Consider the following 24,897-nt stretch of genomic DNA (forward strand, 5'->3'; position numbering starts at 1 on the left):
AGGCAATTTGAGAGTGGACTTTACCGAGAAGATATCAGACTCTGTGACCCGTTTAATCACAGGAGTCTGTTTCAATAGGTTATTGACACAAACAGCAGAGCAGGCTTAGGAGAGAGCAACCATAGTCGAGGAGAAAAAGAATCATCAATGTGTGTCTGTTGGTAATAACGTGCACTTTAGATTGAAATATGAAAGCGTTAACATCAAGAGAAGTTAATCAATTTTGCATAAATTTATTTGGATGAAGCACAGATGGTCCTTTACCTAATGCCCCCTGATATAAACATCTAAGTAAAAATATATAACATCGCTGATACTTTAAAATGCCTCCTATCCCTAAAAAATATTTAGCTTTTTATGACAAATGGAGAAAAAAACTGTTGCAAAACAGATGAAAGGTTGATGTGAAGATTTCATTACTTCCGACGCCCCCCCCCCCGAGGCACATCGTGCTGTAATAAATGTAATAAATTACATTTGATCTCCTGATAAAAAAAAAAAAAAACTTGTTTTTATAGGCGATTCAACTTACTTAAACATGGTTTACCCTCCAAGTCAAATGTGAAACCATTTTAGGTAGCCTTTTAAAACACGACAGAAGGAGTAATTGGTTAAATTTACATATTTACGCACTATAGGAAGTGGCATGTAGTCTCGGTAATAAAAGCAGGTACAAAGAAAAATCACCCATCATCATTATTTCTAGACTGAGGACAAAGGGTGACCATATTTCTTTCTGTAAGGGAGCCCGAGGAGATCCGACTGGCTGACCCCTTATCCTTTTTTAAACACTTTAAAAAACATGTTTTTATTAATGTGCATTTATGGATCTAGTGCTCTCAACCGACTTGTATCTGTTCAGTGACCTCATAACACCTTTTTTTAATTAAATGGCATTATTGTAACCCCTATTTTATTTGATTATTTCAATCCTTTCATATATTTCGACCTTTCTTATATTTGGCTTTTTTTGATTCATGATTGCTTGACATTTAAACATTTTTAATTCCTCCTTTGTTCCGTCTTGTAAAACACCTTGTAACTGTTTTGAAAAGTGCTGCACAAATACAGTTTATTATGATCAATGTGCTAACTATGGGCATTCACACTCGCTTCCTTCTGCCAGAGTACGACTTGGAGCCGTGTGAGGATCCTGGCATCCCGCCGTACAGCACCAGGAAGGGCCTGCAGTACGGCGTGGGCGACGCCCTCATCTTCTCCTGTTTCCCAGGGTACCGTCTGGAGGGCCCGGCGAGGGTGGTGTGCTTAGGGGGCAGGAGGCGGGTGTGGAGCTCCCCTCTGCCAAGGTGTGTTGGTAGGTGGTCACATGCTTTATTTTGGCTTTTTTCACCCCCCCACTCCCCCCCTGAGGTCTCCATCACAATTATACCACACCGGCCCCTCTCACTAACACCCGCTCATTAAGACATGCAGAAAAAAAACATTTGGACGATGAGGCATTTCCTTTTTCAATCCTCCTCATTACCATCCCTCCCGTACGCCCACTTTTTTTTTTGTCTGCTCATTGGATAGCTTCCCAGAATCAGCCCTTTTGACTTTGTCCAAATTATACAGAGCAGCACCTCTAATGAGGACGACATTAAGCAGTTGAAAACATGTTAATTATCGACGCTGCTCGTTGCGGGCGCCTTTTGAAAAACATCACTGACCAAAACTGCAATGATTTGGGTCAGTGTGTTGATGCTGCGATGGATATGTAGCCATATATATTCATCCTAATGGTTCTAATGGTAGGTGAAGCTCAGAGTATCATGATGATTGACGTGCTTATTAACACACTTACAGTTGTTGCAAATGGGAAATGGCACTGAGCTACTTCTAATTACCTTATTGGGATATTTTAGTTTCTTTTTAGTTTTTAAACTCAGGAAGTCATTTGGAGGCATTGAGCTTTCAACACTGTGTCGGAAACAAGTAATTACAGTTGAATTGATACAAATTTTCAAGTCACACCTAATAACTCCTGATACTTTTCTCATATTTTTTTCCAGTTTTTACGCTGGTGTGAAATACAAAACGGCAAAAAAATGTATTAGCATTCACTCGACTGCCTCGTTTTTCTTTCTATAGCATTGTAGCGTTCAGTTTTCAGATGAATCCAGACCTTTAGAGGATGACAGTCATGACATATTTCTTCCTTTTCATACATCTACTATAGTCAGCCTCATATCAGAAACTTGATACCTCTCTATACATCCCCCCACGAGCCGACCTTACCTCATCTTACCCCGCCGCCCTCGTTGAAGCTCACATTCTGCACACAATGGTGGTCATTTAAATTCTCTCTGATATGTTTTCTATGGAATCCCACCCTCCTCGCTTTTTGTCACTCTCTCCCTGATTCGATTCAGGAAAAAAAGGTGATTTTCAAACCGAGCCGACAACACTGTTAATCATATTCAGATTGCCGGTGTGATTATGATGATGTGCCACTCAACATTCAGGTGCAGTCGGCGGCCACATCCCCTCTCTCCCTCCCCTCCCCCGTCTCCCTCTGCATGACGGCATGAATAAGTTCCCTCCGAGTTTCAAACATATAGCGATTGACATGTCCTCTGCTCTCTCCAACACCACCACCACCACCTCTTCCTCCTCCTCTTCTTCCCGTCCTCTCTCCTCCTCTCTCTTCTTCTGTCTCTCTCTTGCTACGCTCCCTCTCCTTTTCTCTAGCTGAATGCGGCTCATCCGTGACGGGCATGCAAGGGGTGCTGCTCTCACCCAACTACCCCGGCTACTATGGCAACAATCACGAGTGCATCTACTCCATCCAGACGCAGCCCGGCAAAGGCATCCAGCTGCGGGCGCGGGACTTCAGGCTGGAGGAGGATGACATGCTCAAAGTGAGTGGGTGGGGGGAGAGATATACCCTCTCTCCGGAGCTGCATGTCAATTCAGGGGCTGCGTCCTTGGGAGGTTGAACCGAGATAAGACGGTCTGGGATGATCATGCTTTCCATGACAGGCGTCAACAGCTCGTCTTGCATTGAATGCTGTTGCCTAGCAACAGAAGTGAATTTGAACATGACGAGCAAGTTTTAAAGCCACTTGATTTTGGAAAAACATGCGTCACGTTATCTGTTCTGTTGAGTTGAAGCGTGACACTCAATCGCCGGACGTCTCGTCATTTGCCGGCACCATTACCTCTTTGAAAAACGGTTTGTGCAATGCAGCGCTATGAATCCTGGGATCGGTTGACCCAGGTAGGAACCAGCCATCGGAGGCTGCGTTTCTCTGGGATGGAATGTTAGGATCGGTCTTCAAATGCAGCGTGCAAAGGATACGGCCCCCGAACTGAGAAGCAGCTTGTGCGTTTACAGCCTGGTTAGCGTTTCTATGTGTGCGTAACTGATCATCTTAATTCCTCCCACACTCTCTCTCTCTCTGTCTCTCTCTCTCTCTCTCTCTCTCTCTCTCTCTCTCTCTCTCTCTCCCCCCCCCACCTCCCTCACAGGTCTTTGACGGCAGCAGTAACAACGCTCGTCTGCTGGGGCTGTTTACAGGGAGCGAAATGCTCGACACGACCCTGAACTCCACCTCCAGCTCCATGTGGCTGGAGTTCATCAGCAACGCAGATAACAACAGTAAAGGCTTTGAGCTGCACTTCACCAGTGAGTAATGCACCCACCTTACTTTACATTTCATATTTACAGCCAATCTTGCTAATACATTGTTGTCTTCTTGTTTCCTCTGCCACATAAATATCCCATTGACGCATTCTTCTTCGATTCCCTCCTAATACTCGTTTGGTTATTTGTCCCACTCTCTTCTCAAGGTTTTGAGCTGGTGAAGTGTGAGGACCCAGGTGTCCCCCAGTTTGGCTACAAGAAGGAGGACAAAGGTCATTTTGCAGGGAGCTCCGTGTCGTACAGCTGTGACCCGGGCTACACTCTGAAAGGCCCCGAGGCGCTCACCTGCCTGAGGGGGGAGAGGAGGGCATGGAACAGCCCCCTCCCAATCTGCTTTGGTGAGCCAGATGCTCTTCTAAAGCTGCTTTCAGACTTGTACCAAATTCTTGATAATCTCCTTCCTACTACGGCAGGAGAACGCAAACGTCCAAGTAAGAGGCTGCGGACATTCTCTTTAAAGAAATCCATATAATGTCCGAATGAGCCCATGTGAGAACACAGCAAAGATTCTCTGGAGGAGGGGGCATACTCCAGAGAAAGTCCGGACGGAAGTGTGGGAGTATCCTCTGGGGTTCTTGTTTGAAAAATGTGACCCTGCTGTTGGCTGAAGGAGGGGCTTATTTGCTAATATTGCTCAGGATGCTGCTGATTGGCCCTTGCATTACAGTTCCTTAGTTACGTCAGTGTTGTTTGTCAAATGTCCATTACAGTTGGACTATGTCTAACCTTTAGATGTTGAGTGTAGGTTATTTGAAAGGTAAACAGGCATTTAATGACCCAAATGAAAAAGGTTTATATGTTTTATACATATATAAACTATATATATATATTCATTGTTATGATTATGATTCAAATCCATGAACACGTAGGCAGCAGTTTAATCTTGCAGCTGGCCAGCTTGTCCCCAAAGAGCTTCCATACTGTCGCTAGTTTGATGGTAAACAACTCATCCAGCTCTATAGTGCATTTTGTCTTAAAAAAATCCTTTATGTCAAACTAATGAGTCGCTGAAGCTGTCACAGAAATGTAGGGAAGCAGAAGTGTGAATTAGCATACTTGGAAATTCTCAAGTAAAGTGCTGCAGAACTATTTTTGTTGTGGTCCATGACTACATGTATTAATGTCAGGTGCCTTATGGGATGTTATGGAATGTAATGTTGATGTTATTCTGCACCATCCCGTGTACCTACATCATTGATATTTAATTCTGTAAAGTGTAACTTCCTAAACTGCATGAGAATATGCTGAGTCTGTAGGCGAGGGACAAGGGGTCTCTGACCAGACATGCAGACAGCTTTTATTAGAGATCAAGCAAAATTTGACTTGAACCGAAACAACCTACACAAAGAATCGCTGTTTGTGCTTAGTGAGGGCAAAATTTTGACTCAGGATAAAATAAAATAGTCGTACTTCATCAGTGCACGACAAACGTAAGACGTTGTCTCAGCCTGCAAAGCCACTGTCTATACCCGAAGTGCAACATTATCAGCCGTCGTCCCCCGAGGCACTTTTCGTTGCCCGGGATTGTGTTATGTTAAAGTCCATCCATTTGTAAGGTTATGTAAAATAGCAGTGTTGTATAACGTTACAATACAGAGTTCGTTAGCGGTTGCTTTACTGTCTGCCACATCACCGCTAATCCAAACCCGTTTTCCTTTGTGAAGAAAAAAAAAATAATCTGACCTAGTTCCTTCTCCGGCAACAATGTGAATATACGCCGCTGCAGGTTTAAAGGAGCTATGAGGATTGTTTTTTTTAGCGCTACTATTTTGGGGATATTCATTTGGTTGCTTTCCCAGCACCTTATTCAGTGCATTATCTCCTCAGAAATGATTGTTTGCTGCGTAGCTCGTCATCTTCATATTGCATCATGCAGGCAAACCCCCCCCCCCCCTTTTGTTTTACTATACTGACATTTCTTATATGAGCAACACACCCACGCTCATGGGCAGGTGCTTAACCCTGACCTCTCTGAGCTGAGCATACTTCAGCAATTAACTCTAAATCAAACATTTGTCCATAAAAGTTAAAGAGACGGTGCCTCAATCTGATGTGTGGAGTTCATCCCCCGTTAACCTGCCGAGCTTTATTTCCAGAATGATTACAACCATGAACACGGTACATGTGGAGTCATGGTAACAAACCCAAAGCAATTTTTTTAATCTTTTTGCGTCTTCTGCTGCTCGGTGACATCTTTGACAGAGACTCTCAGAGACCAGTCGGGAGCTCGGTAAGGAAAGCGGGCCGAACGGTGCCCTGTAACATCAGCCAAGGTTATTAGAATAATATTGCTCGGCTCCACTTTCATCCCAGACTGACAGGTAATTTCATGTCTGGGTATAAACAACATTCAGGCATTCTGCGTATCTCCGAACACGTTTGTCCTCGCCGTGCCCCTTCCTCTGCAGATGATAGCCCGGCAGAGAGAGTGAATTTCGGGACTGGTTGAATTTGTAATGGTGGGATTATTTTCCAGCAGCAGGGACCAGTGAACGCAGATGAAAGGTGGTGTGGCATCCGGGGGAGGGAGGGAGGGAGGGAGGAGGATGGACTTTGAGTTGAAAACAGCGGAGAGGGTTCACATCCTGAAAGTCACAGAGGAGGGAAGTTGCAGGGTTGAATCCCTGAGCAGGCCGGACACTGAGGTGTTTACAGGGTTGTGTTTTATTTACACTTAAAGTCAACCAAAGTCAAGAATAAACATTTAACTGCTTTTAAATGTTTATTCTTAATAACCTCACATTTCCACGCATTTATGTCAAACCAACATTTCATATGATTCTCAAGGGTCTAAGGGTCATCAGTTGGATGAACTTGTTTCACTTAAGCAGCTAGAGCTTAGAAACGAAAACTTGATTTGCCTTTTTAATATGGAACAACTTTTAATTTAACAAATATAAATATAGAGAAAATACCCATATAAAGTAATACCTTAAGACTAAAGGCATTTGTACATCATTCAGAGGCCAATTTGAACACACAAATTGTCGTCCTCCTTTTCTTCCTTTTCAGGCAGTTAAAGCAAATCTCTTTAAAATAGTGTCTGGAACAAAACATTTATTCTGTTTACAATGAGTGTGTGTGTACGTGGGTGCGTGTGAGGTTTTAGGAGTTTATGCTTTGACAGCAAAAATGATCGGAGGCCAACTCCGGTGATTATCGCTGTTTAGACGTATAATGATGGTGGTGAGGGAGAGAGACAAGGAGAAAAGAGGAAAGGAAAAACAAAAGAGAGAGCGCAGACATGAGGACGGGCGTTTGTTAAGTGAAAGGTGTCAAAATGTTTACGTCCGTGCACGTAAACAACAGCTCGTCCCTGTCGAACCCCCTGTCTGTGTTTTATGGTAATTTCAGTTGGTTCCTGTACTTCCCTCTTGCCAGTCTGTCTGTGTAGGTGTGTGTGTGTGTGTGTGTGTGTGTGTGTTTGGGTACAGAGCTCGCTCGACACACAGATGGATTTCACCGCCGTCGTCATCGCCATCATCATCATTATGATTCCTAGACCTCCGTTTCTTCTCCCGTTTGTTGAAGGAGCTATTTTCCTCTCAGGGCCAAGAAAAGCAACACTCTCCCCCTCCTCCTGTCAGCTGAGATGGCCTCGGAGTGCGAACGAAAACACTTCAGACCCGATGTTGTCGAGGAACCTTTTCTCACATTTCTCTCCATTCACATTTTTGGATAAGGGCGCTAGGTGGATAATTGAAGGGGGCCTGACAATTGCCTTTCAGCGTCAGATCATTTCTGATGGCAATTCATCACCTCAGGCTAAGGAACCCTCCCTTCTTTGAACGGTTTGTGCCAAAATATTTTGGCAGCTGATTGTACCTCGTAGGGTCCTTGTTAAACCGTGAAATGAGACTCTAACCATCCTCTTGACTACTACTAGTACTACAGTGACACCGGCAAACATGCTCTGTGTCCTCTGGTGATTCATGACAACTCCTCCTCTGTGCTGTTGTGAAATATCACCCTTTCACATTGCCCAGTAGATACTAATATCAGCTCCCATTACAGGCAACCGTGCATCTGTTCCGCGCCCGAACGGCGCAGGCGTCGGAATGTCCGAACCTGACTTGATATATTGGATGTTGTGTTGTTCAGTCAACGAGTCCATCAGTATTCAAAGGCAACGAGATGAGATCATCGTTGAGATGACGATTTCGCCGTCGCGGAGCCAAGAAACGATATATATATATATATATATATATATATATATATATATATATTAAAGTGTATTGAGTTGGCTGCGCTCTCTCCTTTCCAGATGCAAACAAGAACACATCATGTTTGAGTGTATGGCTGCTATGTCAGTAATTAATAACGATGAGAGGAAAGCGATGTGAAGCCCTTTACTGGAAGTGGCACGATGCAGTTCCCGGTATGCCGCTTCCTGGTATATCCTCGCCCTATCTGCTTATTAATTGGACTTTAAGAAACATTGATGAGCTTTCATTTTGCTCTCCCTCGCTCTGCTTGTTCACCTCAGTAAATCTCTTCTGTCTGTTCTCTTTTCCAGCGGAGTGCGGGGGCACCATCAAGGACGAGCCTTCCGGTCGTATCCTGTCTCCGGGCTATCCAGCTCCCTATGAGCACAACCTGCACTGCATGTGGAGCATCGAGGCCGCCCCTGGGAGCACTATTAGGTTTGAGAAACACTCCTTTGTTTCCTTTTCCATGCTTTCTAGGTTCCTGATTACACTGTTTTTAGATTTTTTTCCCCCCAAGCCTTTCTTTCAATCTACCACCTTTCAATACACCTCCAATTTAGCCCCCCCTTTTAGCAGTGGTATTCATCACTTTCACAGGCTGCTGTGTAATCAATCTTCGGTCAGCTGCGTTTGGCCAGTGGTTGAGTTACTACTGAGTGAGGGGAAATGCCACATTAGAGCCTCCAGCTTTTAGACTCCACCAAAGAAAGTCAGAGTGCCCCAAGCAAACTCTGGCTTATAGACGTTATAGCCTTTACTTTCATGAACTTGATGAAATGTATGCCAATTTAATCTTCTCGAGTTTGTGCTCTTGCATTATCTTTATTTATCGTCATATATATCGAGTTGGACTTGTAGAGTTGCTTTAGTTGCTCATGAGAGTCAGAGTTACAGTGGCATCACAGCAAAACAGTCAGCGGTCCATCGACCAAACTGCATCCTGTGGAATCTATGGATGCTTCGAAGACTTTGGGGTATTGTAGTTTGTTGAGTGTTATCATGGGCTGTGACAGGATGTTGATTCCTGTTTGGTCTCACCCTACAGAGAAGATGGGATCATGTCATGTAACAGTCAGCTGATCCTCCATAATGTGTTTTATCAAGTCCAGCTTTTAAACTATTGACTTTTCATGAATTTCACGGGAAAACGATATTTGCATAACCTCTGCATGCTTGTGTGTATTCCTATTTTGTAATCCATACATCAAATAACCAATAACAGTCCATCCATTAATGATTGCAAATATTTGCTTGGTGCGTTCCGTCCTGTGGTTTCCAGGGGACAGAACTCACATGTAAAGTGTACTCGAAGGGATTGTGCTCCGGGCGCAGTGCTCTCACAGAGATGGCAGTTAAATCCTTGAGTACATGTGTCGAAGCCGAAACGTGTGAAAGAGGCAAAGAACACAATAGATGGTTTAAGCGGGAGGGCTGTAATCTCTCCTCTTATAAATTGGATTAACTTTCACATTCATAATTGAACATTATGTATTCACAACATACGTGTGGTGTCTACAGACGTCATTCTCAGACACAAGTGTTGTGAAGAATGAAGCAGACTCTTGGTTTCAGTGCTTCAAGCTCTGTGATGCTTTAAATGCAGCTCTCTTTAGTATTCGGTTGTCTCAGGTACTTTTTAGGTCCAAAACGTCACAATGCATATACAAATACTTTAGGACTGCACTGTATACAGGTTTTGGTCACTGCACCACATAGTCCTGGATCCGTTATACATTTATGTTGGCTCATCTGCATGGACGCACTTGAGTGTGGATGTTGTCTCGCGAGCATCTAACATTCCCAGGTCCCCAAAGAGTGTTAGTTTAGGTTCATTAGTGCCTTCTCTGCATTTGGGTCCCAGGCTTTCCTCTGCAAGGTACGCTCCATATCCATGCCTTTGATCCTACCCACGCAAATTCATTATTGAGTGGAATTTGCAATGCATTAGCTCAGGGATTCCTTGTATATCAGATGCTGCAGATGAAGGTAGCACACTAATCAAACCACGCTGGGTCTGCCGGAGACCAGGAGTCGTGCCGTGCGACAGAAGACAACTCAAATGCCTTTGGACTGGTTTGCTGTTTGAGTTATTGACAGAACTATATGGGTGGGAGGGAGAGAGTGGAATGCAGACATAAAGAGATAATAACAAGATAAAAGGAAGAGGGATGATAATGGAGGCAATGATCCATTCCACCAATGGAACATTGAGTAGTTACTCCTACAGAGATCAAATGAGGGATTTAGGGCACACGGTACACTGCACAATGAAGCCATATTTATTCATCTAAAAATTGGTATTTAGCATTAAGCAAGTGGCTTATTTGAGAGCTGCAGGGTTTTAGAATGTGGTGATAAAGTGGGGTCTATAATGCATGTGCTGTTTAGACTGACTGCTGTTCAAAGAGACAAATCATTATAAGGTGCATGGTGGAACTTTTCCTGGAGTACATTACAGTGGAGCTGCATAAATCCTCATTCATTGATTTGCTTTGTTGTTTTTTCAAATCTCCACACACATCCAGTCCACACTTAAACCAGTACATATTTCACTCATATTTAAATGTTTAAAAAAAAAACTCACAGTTTTTTCACAATAAAGCCGTTTATTCAAGGGACACCTTTTACCACTGCAGGCAATGATCCAATCAGCCAATCATGGGGCAGCAGAGCAATCAATGAAATCATGCGGATACAGGGTAGGTCAAGAGATTCAGGTTTCATTCACATTTATTATCAGAGTGGGGAAAAATGACTTTGACCATGGCCTGATTGCTGGGGCCAGATTAGCTGGTTAGAGTGTTTCTGAAGCTGCTAGAGTTTTACCTACAATGATGTGAATTACAGAATCATTCAGTGATGCAGCTCTACAGATGAAAAGGTGTTGATGAGAGTTCCGAGGAGAATGGCCGGACTGGATGGAGCTGACAGAAAGGCTGCGGTAACTCCGGTAACCACTCTCTGGAGATGCGTAGCCTCTTCTGATGAGGCACCCAGGGTTTTGGCATCAGTAGCATGAATCAATGGAGGATATGGGATAGTGATAGGGATTATTGTTTGCAGAAATTATGTGAGGCGGTCATGTCAACATGGAAAGTCTCCAACTTTGTCCAGGCCGCAAAGAACTGAGGCTGTTCTGGCAGCAAAGGGAGACAGTACATACAGTACTGTTATTGTTCCTAATACATTTCTTGGTCAGTGGAATTGCCTCTCAGGAGCACAAGTGTTTTCTTTGAAGACATCAACTTTAATGGGAATATCAGCTGTAAAACCCAATGGGAGATAAGGAGAGAATTGTCCAAATATATGACAAAATCCCAGCTCTAAGATACAATTTAAAAAAAAACAAACAACATTATTTTTGAGGTGGATTTTTCCTTTCAGGAGAAACATACACCATGTTCCCATTTCAGTTCAACACCCATTAGTCCATTTGTCATGCGCTATCATATGCACATAAATGTGTATAGGGAAATCCATTTCATGTGTGTGTGTGTTTGAATGCATTACTGTGTGTGTCCTTAACCTCTGCTTTTTTTTCTCTGATTCATTTCCCACTTTTACACGTCTCGCCGCCAGAAAGTAATTGGGAACTGTCTTTTATCCGTATGATAGCACAGCTTACCCGACATTACATCATGTGCCTCTCAGCACATGAACGGACCAAAGAACTGCCGTGAGCACAACTTTATGCAGGTGTCAAAGAGAAGCAGCCCACCCGCCGCCGCCGCACGTCGGGAACACCGTCTGCTCTGCTCGGTGTGTTTTAAGGCCTCGTGGTGTGGGTGTGTCTAAGTCAGCCTTGATGAATGATCCCACTGGGACGGTCCCGCAGAGGCCACATCCGCACACAGTGATGAGGTCGCCTCTCAGCGTCACATTGACTTCAAACACGCGATCTCAATCAGACGGGAACGAGCGGGCGGCTGCAAGCGAACCCCACTCTTCTTCCTCATCCCCTCGTATCCCAAACACAAACACACATCCACAAGCACCCCAGCATACACACTTGTTTACCATCCTCAAACACACACACACACACACAGACACACACACACACACCTACTGTGAAGGCTCCCCACAGGACTCGTGACCGCAGCTCCACTGCTCTGTATTCATGCCAGAGAGTCTCGTTGCTCCCAATTTCTCTTTATTCCCCTCGTCTGAATACAGAACAGTTGAGGCAGAGTCAAAAGAGGCCTGAGTAATGTCTTCCATCCCTCTCCTCCCCGGCCGCCTCGCAGCGGTTCCCCTGACACTTGATTGAACTCTTTTATCTCCTTAAAAGAGGGACAAGTGTAAAGGAGAGCCCTCTGCCGCAAACTTCAAAACACGCCTCTCTATGATACCGCAAAACGTTAACCGAGCACCGAGAGCCACATTTCCTATTTCCTTGGCGAGACGTGCAGCACTTCCACTATTCAAAACAACCTGTTGTTTAATTCATCCCTTGTGCCCCCCCCCCTGCCCCCCCTCGGCCCACCCAACCCCCCAAAGCGTTTGCTTTAAGTGCAGGAGTTAGCTCTGAATCGACTTTCCCCACTGGAAGCGTTCACTGCTCTCCCTCTGTCCCTCTGAAATGAAGTTTGACGACAATCCGTGAAGCTTTTAAACAATTGTGAACTCTAGCACACACGCGCTGCCCCCTCTCTTCCACGCAAGATCTAGAGGTAGCCATGGCAGCGGGGTCTCCATCTCCACCCGAGAGGATTGGGAGCATCCGACATCTCCTGTATGAGTTATATGTGCTAGAATCCACATCCTTTTTTTTTTTTCATATCCCTCCTGCTCTCACTCTTATCATCTCACCGCTGCCGCCCTCCCAAGCCTTCGCTCTTGCAAAGTGAGAAGGAGAGATACGCCATTAAGATGCTGTATAGAAGGAACCAATTATCCCAACATGCAGCCATTGCAATCCAATCCATCCGAGCGGTTGTCACACATCCCCCCCATGCTTCAGAGATTCCTCTGCTCTCCATCAACCTCTTATCCTCCCGCCATCATCCTCATCTTCGGGCGGCCGAGCGGCCATGAACGTTGGTCATGTTTTTGGGTTTCCTTCAGCTTCTCCCTGGTGCTCTCCTTCCTCTTTCCACCCACCTTCTCCATCCTCCCGTCGACACTCAAATCTGTGAATAGAACATGATGCCGTGGCGGTCATGAAAGTTCCATTAGAACACGAGACCCTTCAGCTTGCCTGCATTGACCATACACGTGATTGGAGCTCGACTCCGACATTGTTCATGCAAATCCCCAGGCCTGTTCTCTATGCTCACTCATACCCTCAATGCCGAGTGCGTACACACATGTGAGCACGCCGGCTGCACATATGCACATTCATATTCTCTGCAGGATGGTACACACCTGTACATGTATTAGGAGACATGCTGTTTTTGTTTTATTCATGCTGGCAAATCCTGTGAAAGTGTGGGGAAGTGGGGCGTAGGAGGAGGGGGCTTCACACCTGAGGGTTTCATATCAGCATTTGCATAACAAGCATCTAACTGCCTAAGGCGCTGACATGACAGGGTGGGAGGGTCTGAGCATCACCTTCGGTTGGTGGAAGTGCACGAGCTAACTCGGACGTTATGAGGTCACCGCCACAACTATCATCGGAAATTTAATCGTGTTGTTTCTGTAGTTCAACAGGACTTATGTTATACTTATAATAAATTGCCTATATTGACTTTATTGACTCTTAGGACTGCAGATTACCTGTTGCTCTATGGTATGTTATTACTACAATAATTCCATTTTTATCAGATCCTGCAATCGTATTTTTTGATCCTGTCCAATTTTCAAAGCTGCTGCCCCCTGACCCATTTGAATGATGTGTTATCCATACCTGTATTTTGCATTTAAAAGCACTGAGTGGATTTTTTTTATCCACTCTCAATGCTGCCACCACTCTAAACAAACACATTTATTTTCTTCTCTAACTTTTAATTGACCACAAACTTCAGGGTTTGATTCTCTGCGCCTCAGAGAAAACACAGTTGTGAGACTTCTAATTCGAGTGTGGGGTCCCCCAGCATACACAGGATATCTAAATAGATAATGCCTGCTCTGTTTTCCGTCTCCTCCAATATTCTCTATTTATTAGTAATATGTTGCTTTCCATTTGCAGTTTTACTGATTTTATTGAGCTTCCAATGATAACTGTATACTGCGAGGCATCTTCATTGCTGCCATGAATATAAGCAATAGAGCTGTATGCAGGGAGGCGATTACAATGAATTGGATTATGATATACGTTATCGCTTGTATGATGAATGTTGGAAACATGTGCTGCGCTGCCTCACACAGATAAGGAGGTTAATGTGTGCACTGCATGCACGCATGTCTCTGCTCCCTCTGCCCCTTTTGCGGGCGTGGATGCTCATGTTCGAGTGTGTAATGCATCACACCTCTTAACTCCACCTATCAGTGCACATTTGGGTGGATGTGCTGGATCGCCTGTCGGCATCTGTTTGTTTTTTCCGTGCACTTCGCTCACGAGCGCAGCGACAGGACCTGTCAAGTAGGTTACTTACAGTATCCACACGCACAGCACATGGTTGGGTAGCCCCTGGCTGCAGCTCGCACATCAGACGGTATGGAAATCAGAGTCTGACACCAATTATGCAGAGATGGTGGGAACGCGCTGCTGAAACCCGACGTATCAGTGGGTTGCTGTTTCTTCTCTGCATCATCCCTGGCTCAAGGCTCTGTGTGTGTATGTGTGTGGAGCGATGAACACTAACAGCAACTAAAGTGCCATGATTTCCTCTGGATGACTGGGGAAGAGATTACCATTCAACTCATTGAATGTGAAATGGACTTTTGAGTAAATGAACACTGGACAGATTTATATAAGCTGAGCTGGAGCTGGTGGACACAATACTAGAATGTACAGAGGTTTACAGACTTGTCTATTTCAAAGTATGAACTTAAGGTCTATTTGATTAAAAAAGTTGTATAAGTGTTTTATAATAATATTATATTATAACAGCAACTTCAGAACATCTCTGGTTGTTTGCATCGTATTAAAAAAAGAGGGAGAGTTTCAGGAAAGTGTTTTGAGTTACTAACTGAATTGATTCCATCATAGATCTTCATTAAAACTCACTACAGTGGATATGATTGCTCATACCATGGAAGCACAAAAGCCATAATATTTGGATACCTGTGTGTTGATATGATTTCTCACTAAATGCACACAAGAGAATCATTGAATCATCAGTTATCTTTGGTGTTGTGAAAAAAAAAAAACACGTGTTTTGATTGATGCCTTCTTTCCGTGTGAAGCAGGTGGATACAGCTCAACACACTCAAGTGCTTTCTTTACTTTGAACGCGCACTCATCTCAATGCATTCCACTGTATTCTTTTAGTTTGACAGCACGCAAGACTTGCCTTGATCTGTGTTTCAGAGGGAAGAAAGATATCAAAGATGTCATTTGAATGAGCTTGCATGTTTGTTTTTTTTGTATCATGTCTTATATGTATTTGTAAAGAATAAAGAAGCTCAGAAATCGCTCCATGTCAACGTCACCCTCTGTCTAAAATACCACCATCTGTACTTTTAGTCCTGCTGAGCCTGTCGAGAGCGAGTACTTACACAAACTCACATATATGATTTCAAGCAATACATTAGAAGTCCACTGCACTCAGGCTGACACACGCACACATACACACACACAAACACACATACATGTACACAGCGGCAGTGCCTTTCCCATCCAGTGGACTACCAGCTGGCTGACAGCTGTCTCGGCACAAAGTGAAGGGAAGTTACTTTGACGGCATCGTTTTCCTGACGTCTAGACCGAAACTATTAAATGCCGTGGCAGACATGTCTGTTTGACTGACACTGTGGAGCATCCATTCAAAGCTGGTCTGTGATTCACTTCAAACGCTGTTTGTTTCCCTCCTCTGTCCTCGGCCCGGCGCTTCCTCTGTTCTCATTGTCTCCTTTAATCACATCTTTTATTTGCATTGATTCTTCTAAATCCCCGGCAGTTCCGTGTAATGCATTCATTTCCTCCTCCTTGGCTCGAACTACCTTTTCTTGTATATTTTAGAAATCATGAATTGTATTGCTAAATTGCCTGGATATTTTTATTATCGTGATTTTGTTTTTTACCTTCTGCTTCTTTGTGTTGTTGTCATTAAATCTAATTTTAGTCTTTAAACCCAGCAAAGACCGTCTGAATCCCCAGTCGAACGCTATGTGACAGAACAAATGGAGCCTAGATCTTCCTCTTCAATAAAAACTGTTCATGAAGACACTGTTATGTACTGGTTACAATTAGCTGCCATTAAAAGGATCTAACGTTTAGTTTGAACAACTTTAACAAGCTAATAGGAGGTGGTATTCAAAGCCAACTGTTATTTTCTCTATGGGGAAATAAACAGCTTTTGTTTGCCAGAGGTTGCTCCTTATAAAGGCTGAATTGTGAGGGGACATGCGTGATTGGGTTTAAGTGCAAACTCAGAGGGAGTGTTGTCCCACAGCTGTCATGGCGTCTGAATCGTCTCTCCTGTGTCTTTCCAACAGTCTACACTTCCTGGTCTTCCACACGGAGGAGGTCCACGACGTGCTCCGGATCTGGGACGGGCCCCAGGACGGAGGGGTCCTGCTGAGGGAGCTAAGCGGCTCGATGCTGCCGCCCGACGCTCACAGCACCTTCAACACCGTCAGCCTGCAGTTCACCACCGACTTCTTCACCAGCAAGCAGGGCTTCGCTCTGCAGTTCTCTGGTGAGGGGGAGGGAGGATGGGAGGGAGGGAGGCAAAGGGAACGTTGTGTAGAGAAGAGAGAGAAGTCAACACTCGCCGCTTTAATTGTGAACTATGATAACGATATTCCTTCATCAATCTTGTAGCTGAGCATCACTTCCATGTCTTTTCACTGACTGGGCTCCGTGTTCCTCCTTCAGTCTCCACCGCCACCTCCTGCAATGACCCGGGCATGCCCACCAACGGCACCCGCAGCGGGGACAGCAGGGAGCCCGGGGACCACGTGGCGTTCCAGTGTGATCCTGGCTACATCCTGCAGGGGGCCAACAGGATCACGTGCACGGAGATTAACGGACGCTACTTCTGGCAGCCGGACCCTCCCACGTGCACAGGTACTCGCACCGCCACGGCATGCGGTCAGCAGTCAGGGCTCGTGATCCCTCCCGACTGTGATCAGAACTTGATGTTGTCAGATGTCTGCTGCTGCACACACACACACACACACACACACACACACACACACACGCACACACACACACACACACACACACATACAGACACACACACACACACACACACACAGAGTTTTCCACGTTTTGGTTTATGCCACAGACTTGTGTTTTGGTCTTGAAATGTTAAAGTTGGGAAGTTCAATGAATACACTGCTGCCATATTTCAAAACGCCTGATGAGAGATTAATCTTTCAAGATAACAAGATGCATAGAGCTCACTCATTACGTATGAGAACGTACGAGAAAAGTATCAAAGTATAAAAGTTAAAGTTGTCATATAAAGTATGGAATCGAAAACGATCTAACCTCTCTCACTGGTCTGACTTTTACCAAAGACAGTGCTAATTCCTAACACGATTACTTAACAGACTCCTTAAGTGAATCTAAAGTTGCAAACCCGATTGCCGTGTTCCCCCGACGTTTCCCCGCAATCACTGCAGCAGACAGAGATCTGATTATCCCGTTTTCCTTAATAACACAGACCACTCAGACACACTCTTTTTCAGTCTCCCTATATATTATTCATAGACATATGCAATCTCACTTGTTGCCGCGAAACAAGGTAACGTATTTATCCGTGGCAGCGGAGGCCTTTTAATTATCTGCCTTGTTTAATTAGAGCTTAACAGAATTAGTTTCATCATTTCTTTTTTTGGTGCCGGTGCTCGGGCCGTTCAGTTCTCTGACACTCGCGTGTGAGAACGTGCGGAACCGGCGACAACAGGCATCGGCTCCGTCTCAATTAAGCATCTGCCGCTGCAACTTCCTGCGGGGACACCACACAACATGCGGCGGGAGATCATAATGTGGGTTAATTACTCATATGTATTTGCAAACTTTGTATTTCCAGCCGTTCGTTTGAGGCTGTTTTCCAACACAAACGCGTCTGTTCCTGTTGTTTCACTGTTTCTTCTTCTCACGTTGTTTTTTTATCAGCAGTTGGTTGTCAATCAGATTATTTGTAGATGTAGCCCCGCTGCCTGTGCACTTTAATTTAAGACGATGATGACAACATTTCCTGTTTCTTTATCCCTGGGTCTATCAAAATAAAGGACAAATTATGCATGTAAAGAATTAATTGAACAAGGCAGACTGATGCAAATCAGAACTTTTAAGTCAACATCTTTTGCTTAATAGGCTTTAGGTTTTATATTCAAAAGCATTCAAATTTGAAGTTGGATTAACGACTGAATTATAACCAGTTGCCTTCATTGTCTAGCTCCATGTGGTGGGAATCTGACCGGACCTAGCGGGCTGATCCTGTCCCCGGACTACCCTGAACCTTACCCACACGGGAGGGAGTGCGACTGGACAGTGACCGTCACAGAGGACTATGTCATCGCTCTGAGCTTCAACCAGTAAGATCCAATAGCATTTGGATCATTGCTTTCAACCTGCAAATCCCAATACTTGTGCTTTTACCCACTTCATGCATACGGTTATTACTACTCTCTTACACTATGCTATGTGATGCCTGTTTCTAGGTTCAGCTTGGAGCCCAGTTATGACTTCCTGCATATCTACGACGGGCCGGACTCCCTCAGCCCTTTACTGGGTAGCTTCTATGGCACGGACGTTCCTGAGCGCATCGAGAGCAGCTCCAACACGCTCTTCTTGGCCTTCCGCAGCGACGCCTCCTTAAGCAGCAATGGATTTGTGCTGCAGTACACAGGTGGGTTATTTTTGCTTGCACCACTGCGTTCTGGGGGGGCTGGGAGTACTTTAAATTGGAGAAAACTAAACAGGATTTTGTGTGTCCGTGTGTGCATGCGTTACATTTTTAATCACTCGTTTTTTGTCCATTGTGAATTTTAAATAGAGTGTGAGGTTTTTTATTCCCCGAGCAACTCGTGTTTTAAAAAAATCTTCCTCTGGCACGGCTAGAATGGATTTACCCTCTGCTGCTTATCGACCTTGCAGATTGTTTCCTTTTCAACTTTGTCTGTGTCTGGTCCAAGGCGAGCGAGATTACTGGTGTGAAATTTGCTTCAGAGAAAAGAACGGGGGTGTCGGCGCCGCGGCGTCCCGATCGCCACCCCGCCATTTGTGCCGCGGCCTGCCCGGGCGTCACTATTGATCCGCGCCTCCTCTCTTAGCCGACTAACGCAGAGAATTCTGAAAATGAAAAGCTGCCAGCGTGTGGGCCTAAGCGCTTTGATTAGTGCTTCGCAGAGGCACAGAAGGGCTTCTCCTATGACTTAGAGCAAACAGCGTTCTGTTGTCTCATGTCTGAGCTTAGCTGACCGCAGCATGTTCTCCGGGGGGGGGGGGGGGGGGGGGACTCTAATTTATTTGCTTACATGTGGCACTCTGCTCTGCACACATGGCACCGAATGATCACAGGCATTTACAGAGGGGGCCAGTGGATGCGAGCATTAGACATGAGACATCTGCGTTTATGTGTTCCAGCCGCTCAGGCCTCGGCGCCTGCATGTTAGAAGCCTTTTCCCTGACAAATAGGCCGACGCTGCAACACGCTCTAAATTAGACAGGAGCGTCTTCGTTAAGGGATCTGCTTGAGAGAACACTGTTAAATCTCCCTGCCTCAATTAGAGCTGTTTAAGGTATCAGACGTTTAACCAATTCCGGATCGACCCCGGGCTCTTTGTTTCTTGGCCGGCGTCCAGACGGGTTTTCATCTACACGAGCCATTTGAAAGATTTTTTTTTTCGAAAAGCTACCTGTTCCTGTGCTACATCCCTCTGATTCATTAACACACAGTCTTTTGTTGGGGCCCGCGTTACAGCGTCTACCCTTTAACTCACTCCCAGCACTGTTTACTGCAGTGTGTGATACTGTATGGCCAAGCTGGTTGAGCAGATGGACCCAGTGTGTGGCTCAGAAAAAACCCTCCCCTCTCCCCGCTTTCAATTCTCCACACTAATGAAGCCTAACCAAATAATACATAAGTTACCTCCTCGGCTTCACACAGACAACATGGTTTGGCTGCAGGTTTTTGGTTTGCGTTTGGTCGGGGGGGGGGGGGGGAGAGCGGCGGGTTGACGAGTTGGCACAGCCGGCGTTTGGTCGGCCCGTCGCTGAAAAATCGCATCACACAATCTGCCCGAGGCGCCGTCAGCCTCTTAACTAAGCAGTCGTTATGTGTTTGTGTTTCTGTGTGACTGGCTTCAATGGGCGACATGCAGGGAGCCAGGGTTCCATGCCTGAGCCACATTTGAACGCCCAGGCAGAGACATCGACGCCCACACACTGACATCTCTTACTAATCCAATACCGTCAGCGGTGCCGCGGCTTGACACCAGCAGAACTCCTTTGAGGATTTCTTTTCCCAAAGAGTTTGTGTCTCTGGTCTGTTTTCTCTCGCAAATGTGCCAGGGCAAGGCTTGTTACCTCCGCGTTTGTTCGTCTGTTAATGAGCAGGATTAGGAAATACAAAACTTGGTGGACGGATGTGAAATAGATCAGGACATTTTTTCACTTTTTTTTACCATTGTGTCTTGTGGCAAAATGAAAGAGCTACTTCCTATGATCCATTTCCTTCCTCCTCTGTCCACGTCTTCCTCCCTCCTTTCTCTCACTGAGCAAATGAGAAATTAAATGGAAGAAAAAGGTGGAAAATTCGGGCAGCTGAAGATTTGTGCTTTATCAAAAAATTCAGAGGAAAGATTTCACCACACAGGGCTGAAGAGATCTGTCAACCTCCATCAGGGAGGTTTTGTATTCATCAGCATTTGTTTGTAAATTAGCAGGATTAGGCAAAAACTACCAAACCGATTCATTTGAAACTTAGTAGAAGAATGTTGAATATGCATCAGGGAAAAACTCATTTTCAGTGTGGATCTGGGGGAAGATTTTTATCTTCAACTCCTTCATCGTTGCGAGATTCAAAGTTATCTGTTACTTTTTAATGGATTTCTCAGAGAATAATTAATAAATATTGATGAAAATGTTTACTAGACTTATGATATTGATGACTTGTGTCCAAAAATCTGGATCTGGTGGATTTATATATGGTTTATTGAGGTGACTATTGGACCTTGGCAGAGATATGTGCCATTCTAGGTAAATTACCCATTTTCATCGTGGCAACCAACCTTCTCAAAACTAGCTTGTCTCCAGGCTCAGTTCCGAGCTAATACCCGCTACATCCATTTCGCCACGCTGTCTCCAGCCAGGTGCGCTGGTGAAATGGTCGGCGGCTGCGGGGGGAGGGTCAGTTTTAAATCAGCCGATGAAAGGGCCCAGAGAGACAGAGAGGCCACATGGCCAGCCTCAGCACACTGCTCAGCCATGAAGGGCAGCATCCTGTCTGGTCAGCGAGTCTCCAGCTCTCAGTTTAGGATTATATAGGCATCAAGCTTCATCGTGTTCATCATGAATAAATGATTAGAACTTTCATAAGGCAAAGCCGGGGATATAATCACTATGCAAACAGAAGATTTAGCAGGGAGTGTGTGCGTTGCTTTAAGAGCACCAAGGACATTTGATCGTTGCAAGCGTAGCGCCACAAAATAAAAGCATGAGTTTGAGGTTGATGGTACAAACTAAATCCTTTTCTAAATGGCGGAATGAAGAAACATGTAAGAGAAAAATCCCTTTCAATGTATTTGTAAAGAAAAAAACAACAACCTCGAAACTCCTGACATGGCCTTTAGGTTGATATGATAAAATGCTTTAAAAATGTGACCTATTTACAGTTTGCTTTTGACTAGTTTATGTGGAGATAGTTAAGGCTTTTAAAATGTTCTCTTCCAGACAAAAAGAAAACAAAAGACAACATTACACTCGCCTAGCTTCAACCAGTGTGTGTGTGTGTATGTGTTTGTATTAAATCATCCAATATTGGAGTTTGCTGTGAGGCCGCGTTTAAGATTGAATTTCAATTGCTCTGGGCGTTTTCCCTATGTTTATTTTAGCTGGGAAAGTGTGAAGTGGGCCAAATTGAAGAGCCCCTCACATGCACATTTCTCACCTAAGAACAATGTGATGGTGGATTGAGCGAGACATCTTTCTTCCGACCGCAAGAGGGGTGATTGATATGTGGTTTGGATACAGTGTGTGTGTGTGGGGGGTAGATAGAGAGAGAGAGAGTGAGAGAGAGAGAGAGAGAAAGCTTGCGTATGTGCATTGTCCTCTCTAGTTGACTGCACAGTGAAGTGTTGTGCGAGGAGCAGTTGTGTGCAGTCAGCAGACCTTGGGCCGGAGCAGTGCCACTCTCAATCAGCTGCCTGTCCGTCTCTGCTGCCATACGCACCTCCAGCGGCCACAGATGAGGGGACAGCGTCAAGGATTAGAGGGGAAAGTGGCAGTCAGTGAGATATATCTACTGTGAGAAGAGAGCGACAGAGTAAAGAAAGGAAAAAAAAATGGAAAGGACAGGATGGAAGTGAGAAAAACAGAGATTGTGAGGAACCTTCCGCATATTTCTATTCAAGCTTTATGCAAAAAACACAGCTCATTGCATATTAACTTGTGTTTCCCTTTCTGTCGCTGATTTTCCGCCGCGTTGCTTCCCTCCACAGAGAACCCCAGGGAGTCGTGTTTCGAGCCCGGCGTGGTGCGCAACGGCACGCGGGCGGGCGCCGACCTCAAGCTGGGCTCCACCGTCACCTACCACTGTGACAGCGGCTACACGCTGGAGGGAGACCCGACCCTCACCTGCATCATGGGAGGAGACGGCAAGCCGAGCTGGAACAAGCCCAAGCCCATCTGCATCGGTAAACACAGACAGTGGCGCGGGAGTACAAACCACACAGGGGGGGGGGGGGGGGGGGCTATAGATGTATCACATGTTTCCTCACAGATCTATGTCCTACAGGTACGTGTGGAGGCATCTGTGGCTTTTGCTTATTTGTTTATTTAGAAGGATCCCCATTAGCTCTACCCTAAGACAGAGCTACTTTTAGTGGGGTCCACGTTTAAGACATACATACAGATATCAAACATTTTAAAATAAACATTAAATACCAATATCAAACATTTAAAACATACGTTACATTATAAATATGTGTTACATTATAGATATCAAAAGTTAATATACATAAACAATAGTGATAATATAATATTACAGATATCAAAAATAAATTTAGTGGTTATGCAATATTACCTTTGTCATGATATAAAACACCGATATATACAATTCCATAGAAGCGAAAACTGCAAACCATGTAAGAGAATACTACTCCTCACCTTCTAGTGTCACAAGTATGCTGTACCCAAGTGTTTCATTATTTGCTTTTTGAACATACATTTACGTTTCACATTAATAATTTCTGTTGGTAGTAGGTTCCATGACTTCATGGCTCTGTATCCCACAGTGCGTTTAAGAAAATTGGTATTAGTCCTTGGGAGTGTTAATAGGTGTGAGGCTGCAGCTTTAATTTAATCCGCAGTTGGATAGACAGCTCTGTTTATTTTGCATATCTGCTCCGTGCACTCACGGCAAAACCTGCGTCATCCCTGGCCCTTCCCTGACACTCCCACGACGCCACTAACACACACGCCGGTAAAAGACCCAATCTGCCTCTGACAGGGTGAAGTGATAAATGCATTTATACATAAAAAAACATGCACATATGAAAGTTTGGCACAGGCCATTTTGAGGAGGCTTTAAGCAGTAGAGGAGAATCGGGCCTGACCGCATACAGCCTAACCCAGAGGGACACTTGGAAAACATTGCAATTTCACCGTGGCAAACACCAGGGACATCTTCCACCCGAAGCCCAATCAGACAGGAAAAGTAATTTCGGAGTGATGGAACAGAGGAGGTGGAAAACAGGAGGCGGGGGGAAGAAATGGAATCTCACACTGTTGGCTCTCAGGACCCTCCTTCTGTGTTTGGCCCCGTCCCTTCATGTCTCGTCTCCGTGTGTCTCCCCCAGCTCCGTGCGGAGGACAGTACTCGGGTTTGGAGGGAGTGGTCCTGTCTCCCGGTTACCCTGGCAACTACAGCAACTCTCGGACCTGCCTGTACTCGGTGGTCGTGCCCAAGGATTACGGTAAGCCGGAGAAAAGAGCGTTGTGTTACCGGATTTTCCACCTTTTCTTTGCAGGTTATTTAATTGTGCATGCTTGTTTGTGGCTTTGAGTTTATACGTAAAGGTAATTATGTGTCTTTAATTAAGATCCAACTATTACAGTGCACTAAACACCCTTATTCGGCTCGAACTAGGCTCAAGTGCATCGCTAACTTCTATACATTTCCACCTCTGAATTTAATGAAAGAAAGAATAAAGGTGCTGTTTGTGGGCCACAAATGAAAAATCTCAGTGACGGATGTGTAGGAGAAAACAAGTCTGTGAAAAACTCCCACCCACACCATCCTCTTAAATTGCAATTTTTAGTACTTTTTATTGCACATTCTTTTGCGTGGTGACATCGCACAGTGGTACATATTTCCCACATACCTCTGTCTCATTGCCATACAGTCACTTTCACATTACTGTAGTGGACCTATTAAATCATTGTGTTACACACCTGGCATCCAATATATCCGTCTGAGACACACACACACACACATTCACCAACAAATAATTGGCGTCAGAAAGACAGTGCCTGGAGTTTTGCTACTTTTTGGCATTTCCATCCGAAAGGTCACAGATTGCTTGCAATATGGGATTTGATACTTTGGAAGCAGCAAATTATACAGAGAGTTAAAAAAACTATCTAGAAGCTGGACACAGCTCGAACATGCAAAAAGATACATTTTTCACTTCCCTTCACCACAATTTGCACCTTAACAATCTAAAAATGTCCAAGATTTTGTAACCTGAATTTTAGGGCTAAGGAAGTCTTGAATATGTTGATATTCATGTAATAGCTCTTAAAGTCATTAATCTAGGTCTTAATTA

At 44.8% G+C, this 24,897-nt stretch overlaps 1 protein-coding gene across 1 annotated transcript in view; it reads left to right on the forward strand.

Annotated features, from left to right (window-relative positions):
• Positions 1-24,897, forward strand: part of csmd2 (CUB and Sushi multiple domains 2) — a 232,783-nt gene that overhangs the window by 141,550 nt on the left and 66,336 nt on the right. The window contains 11 exon segments of the mRNA XM_053446653.1: positions 1,127-1,315; positions 2,692-2,861; positions 3,472-3,628; positions 3,793-3,984; positions 8,163-8,289; positions 16,393-16,595; positions 16,775-16,966; positions 18,306-18,444; positions 18,571-18,758; positions 22,570-22,764; positions 23,929-24,045. Of these exon segments, the coding sequence (XP_053302628.1) occupies positions 1,127-1,315; positions 2,692-2,861; positions 3,472-3,628; positions 3,793-3,984; positions 8,163-8,289; positions 16,393-16,595; positions 16,775-16,966; positions 18,306-18,444; positions 18,571-18,758; positions 22,570-22,764; positions 23,929-24,045 (1,869 nt within the window).

Source organism: Pleuronectes platessa, chromosome 18, assembly GCF_947347685.1.
Source record: "Pleuronectes platessa chromosome 18, fPlePla1.1, whole genome shotgun sequence".
NCBI classification, from domain to species: domain Eukaryota; kingdom Metazoa; phylum Chordata; class Actinopteri; order Pleuronectiformes; family Pleuronectidae; genus Pleuronectes; species Pleuronectes platessa.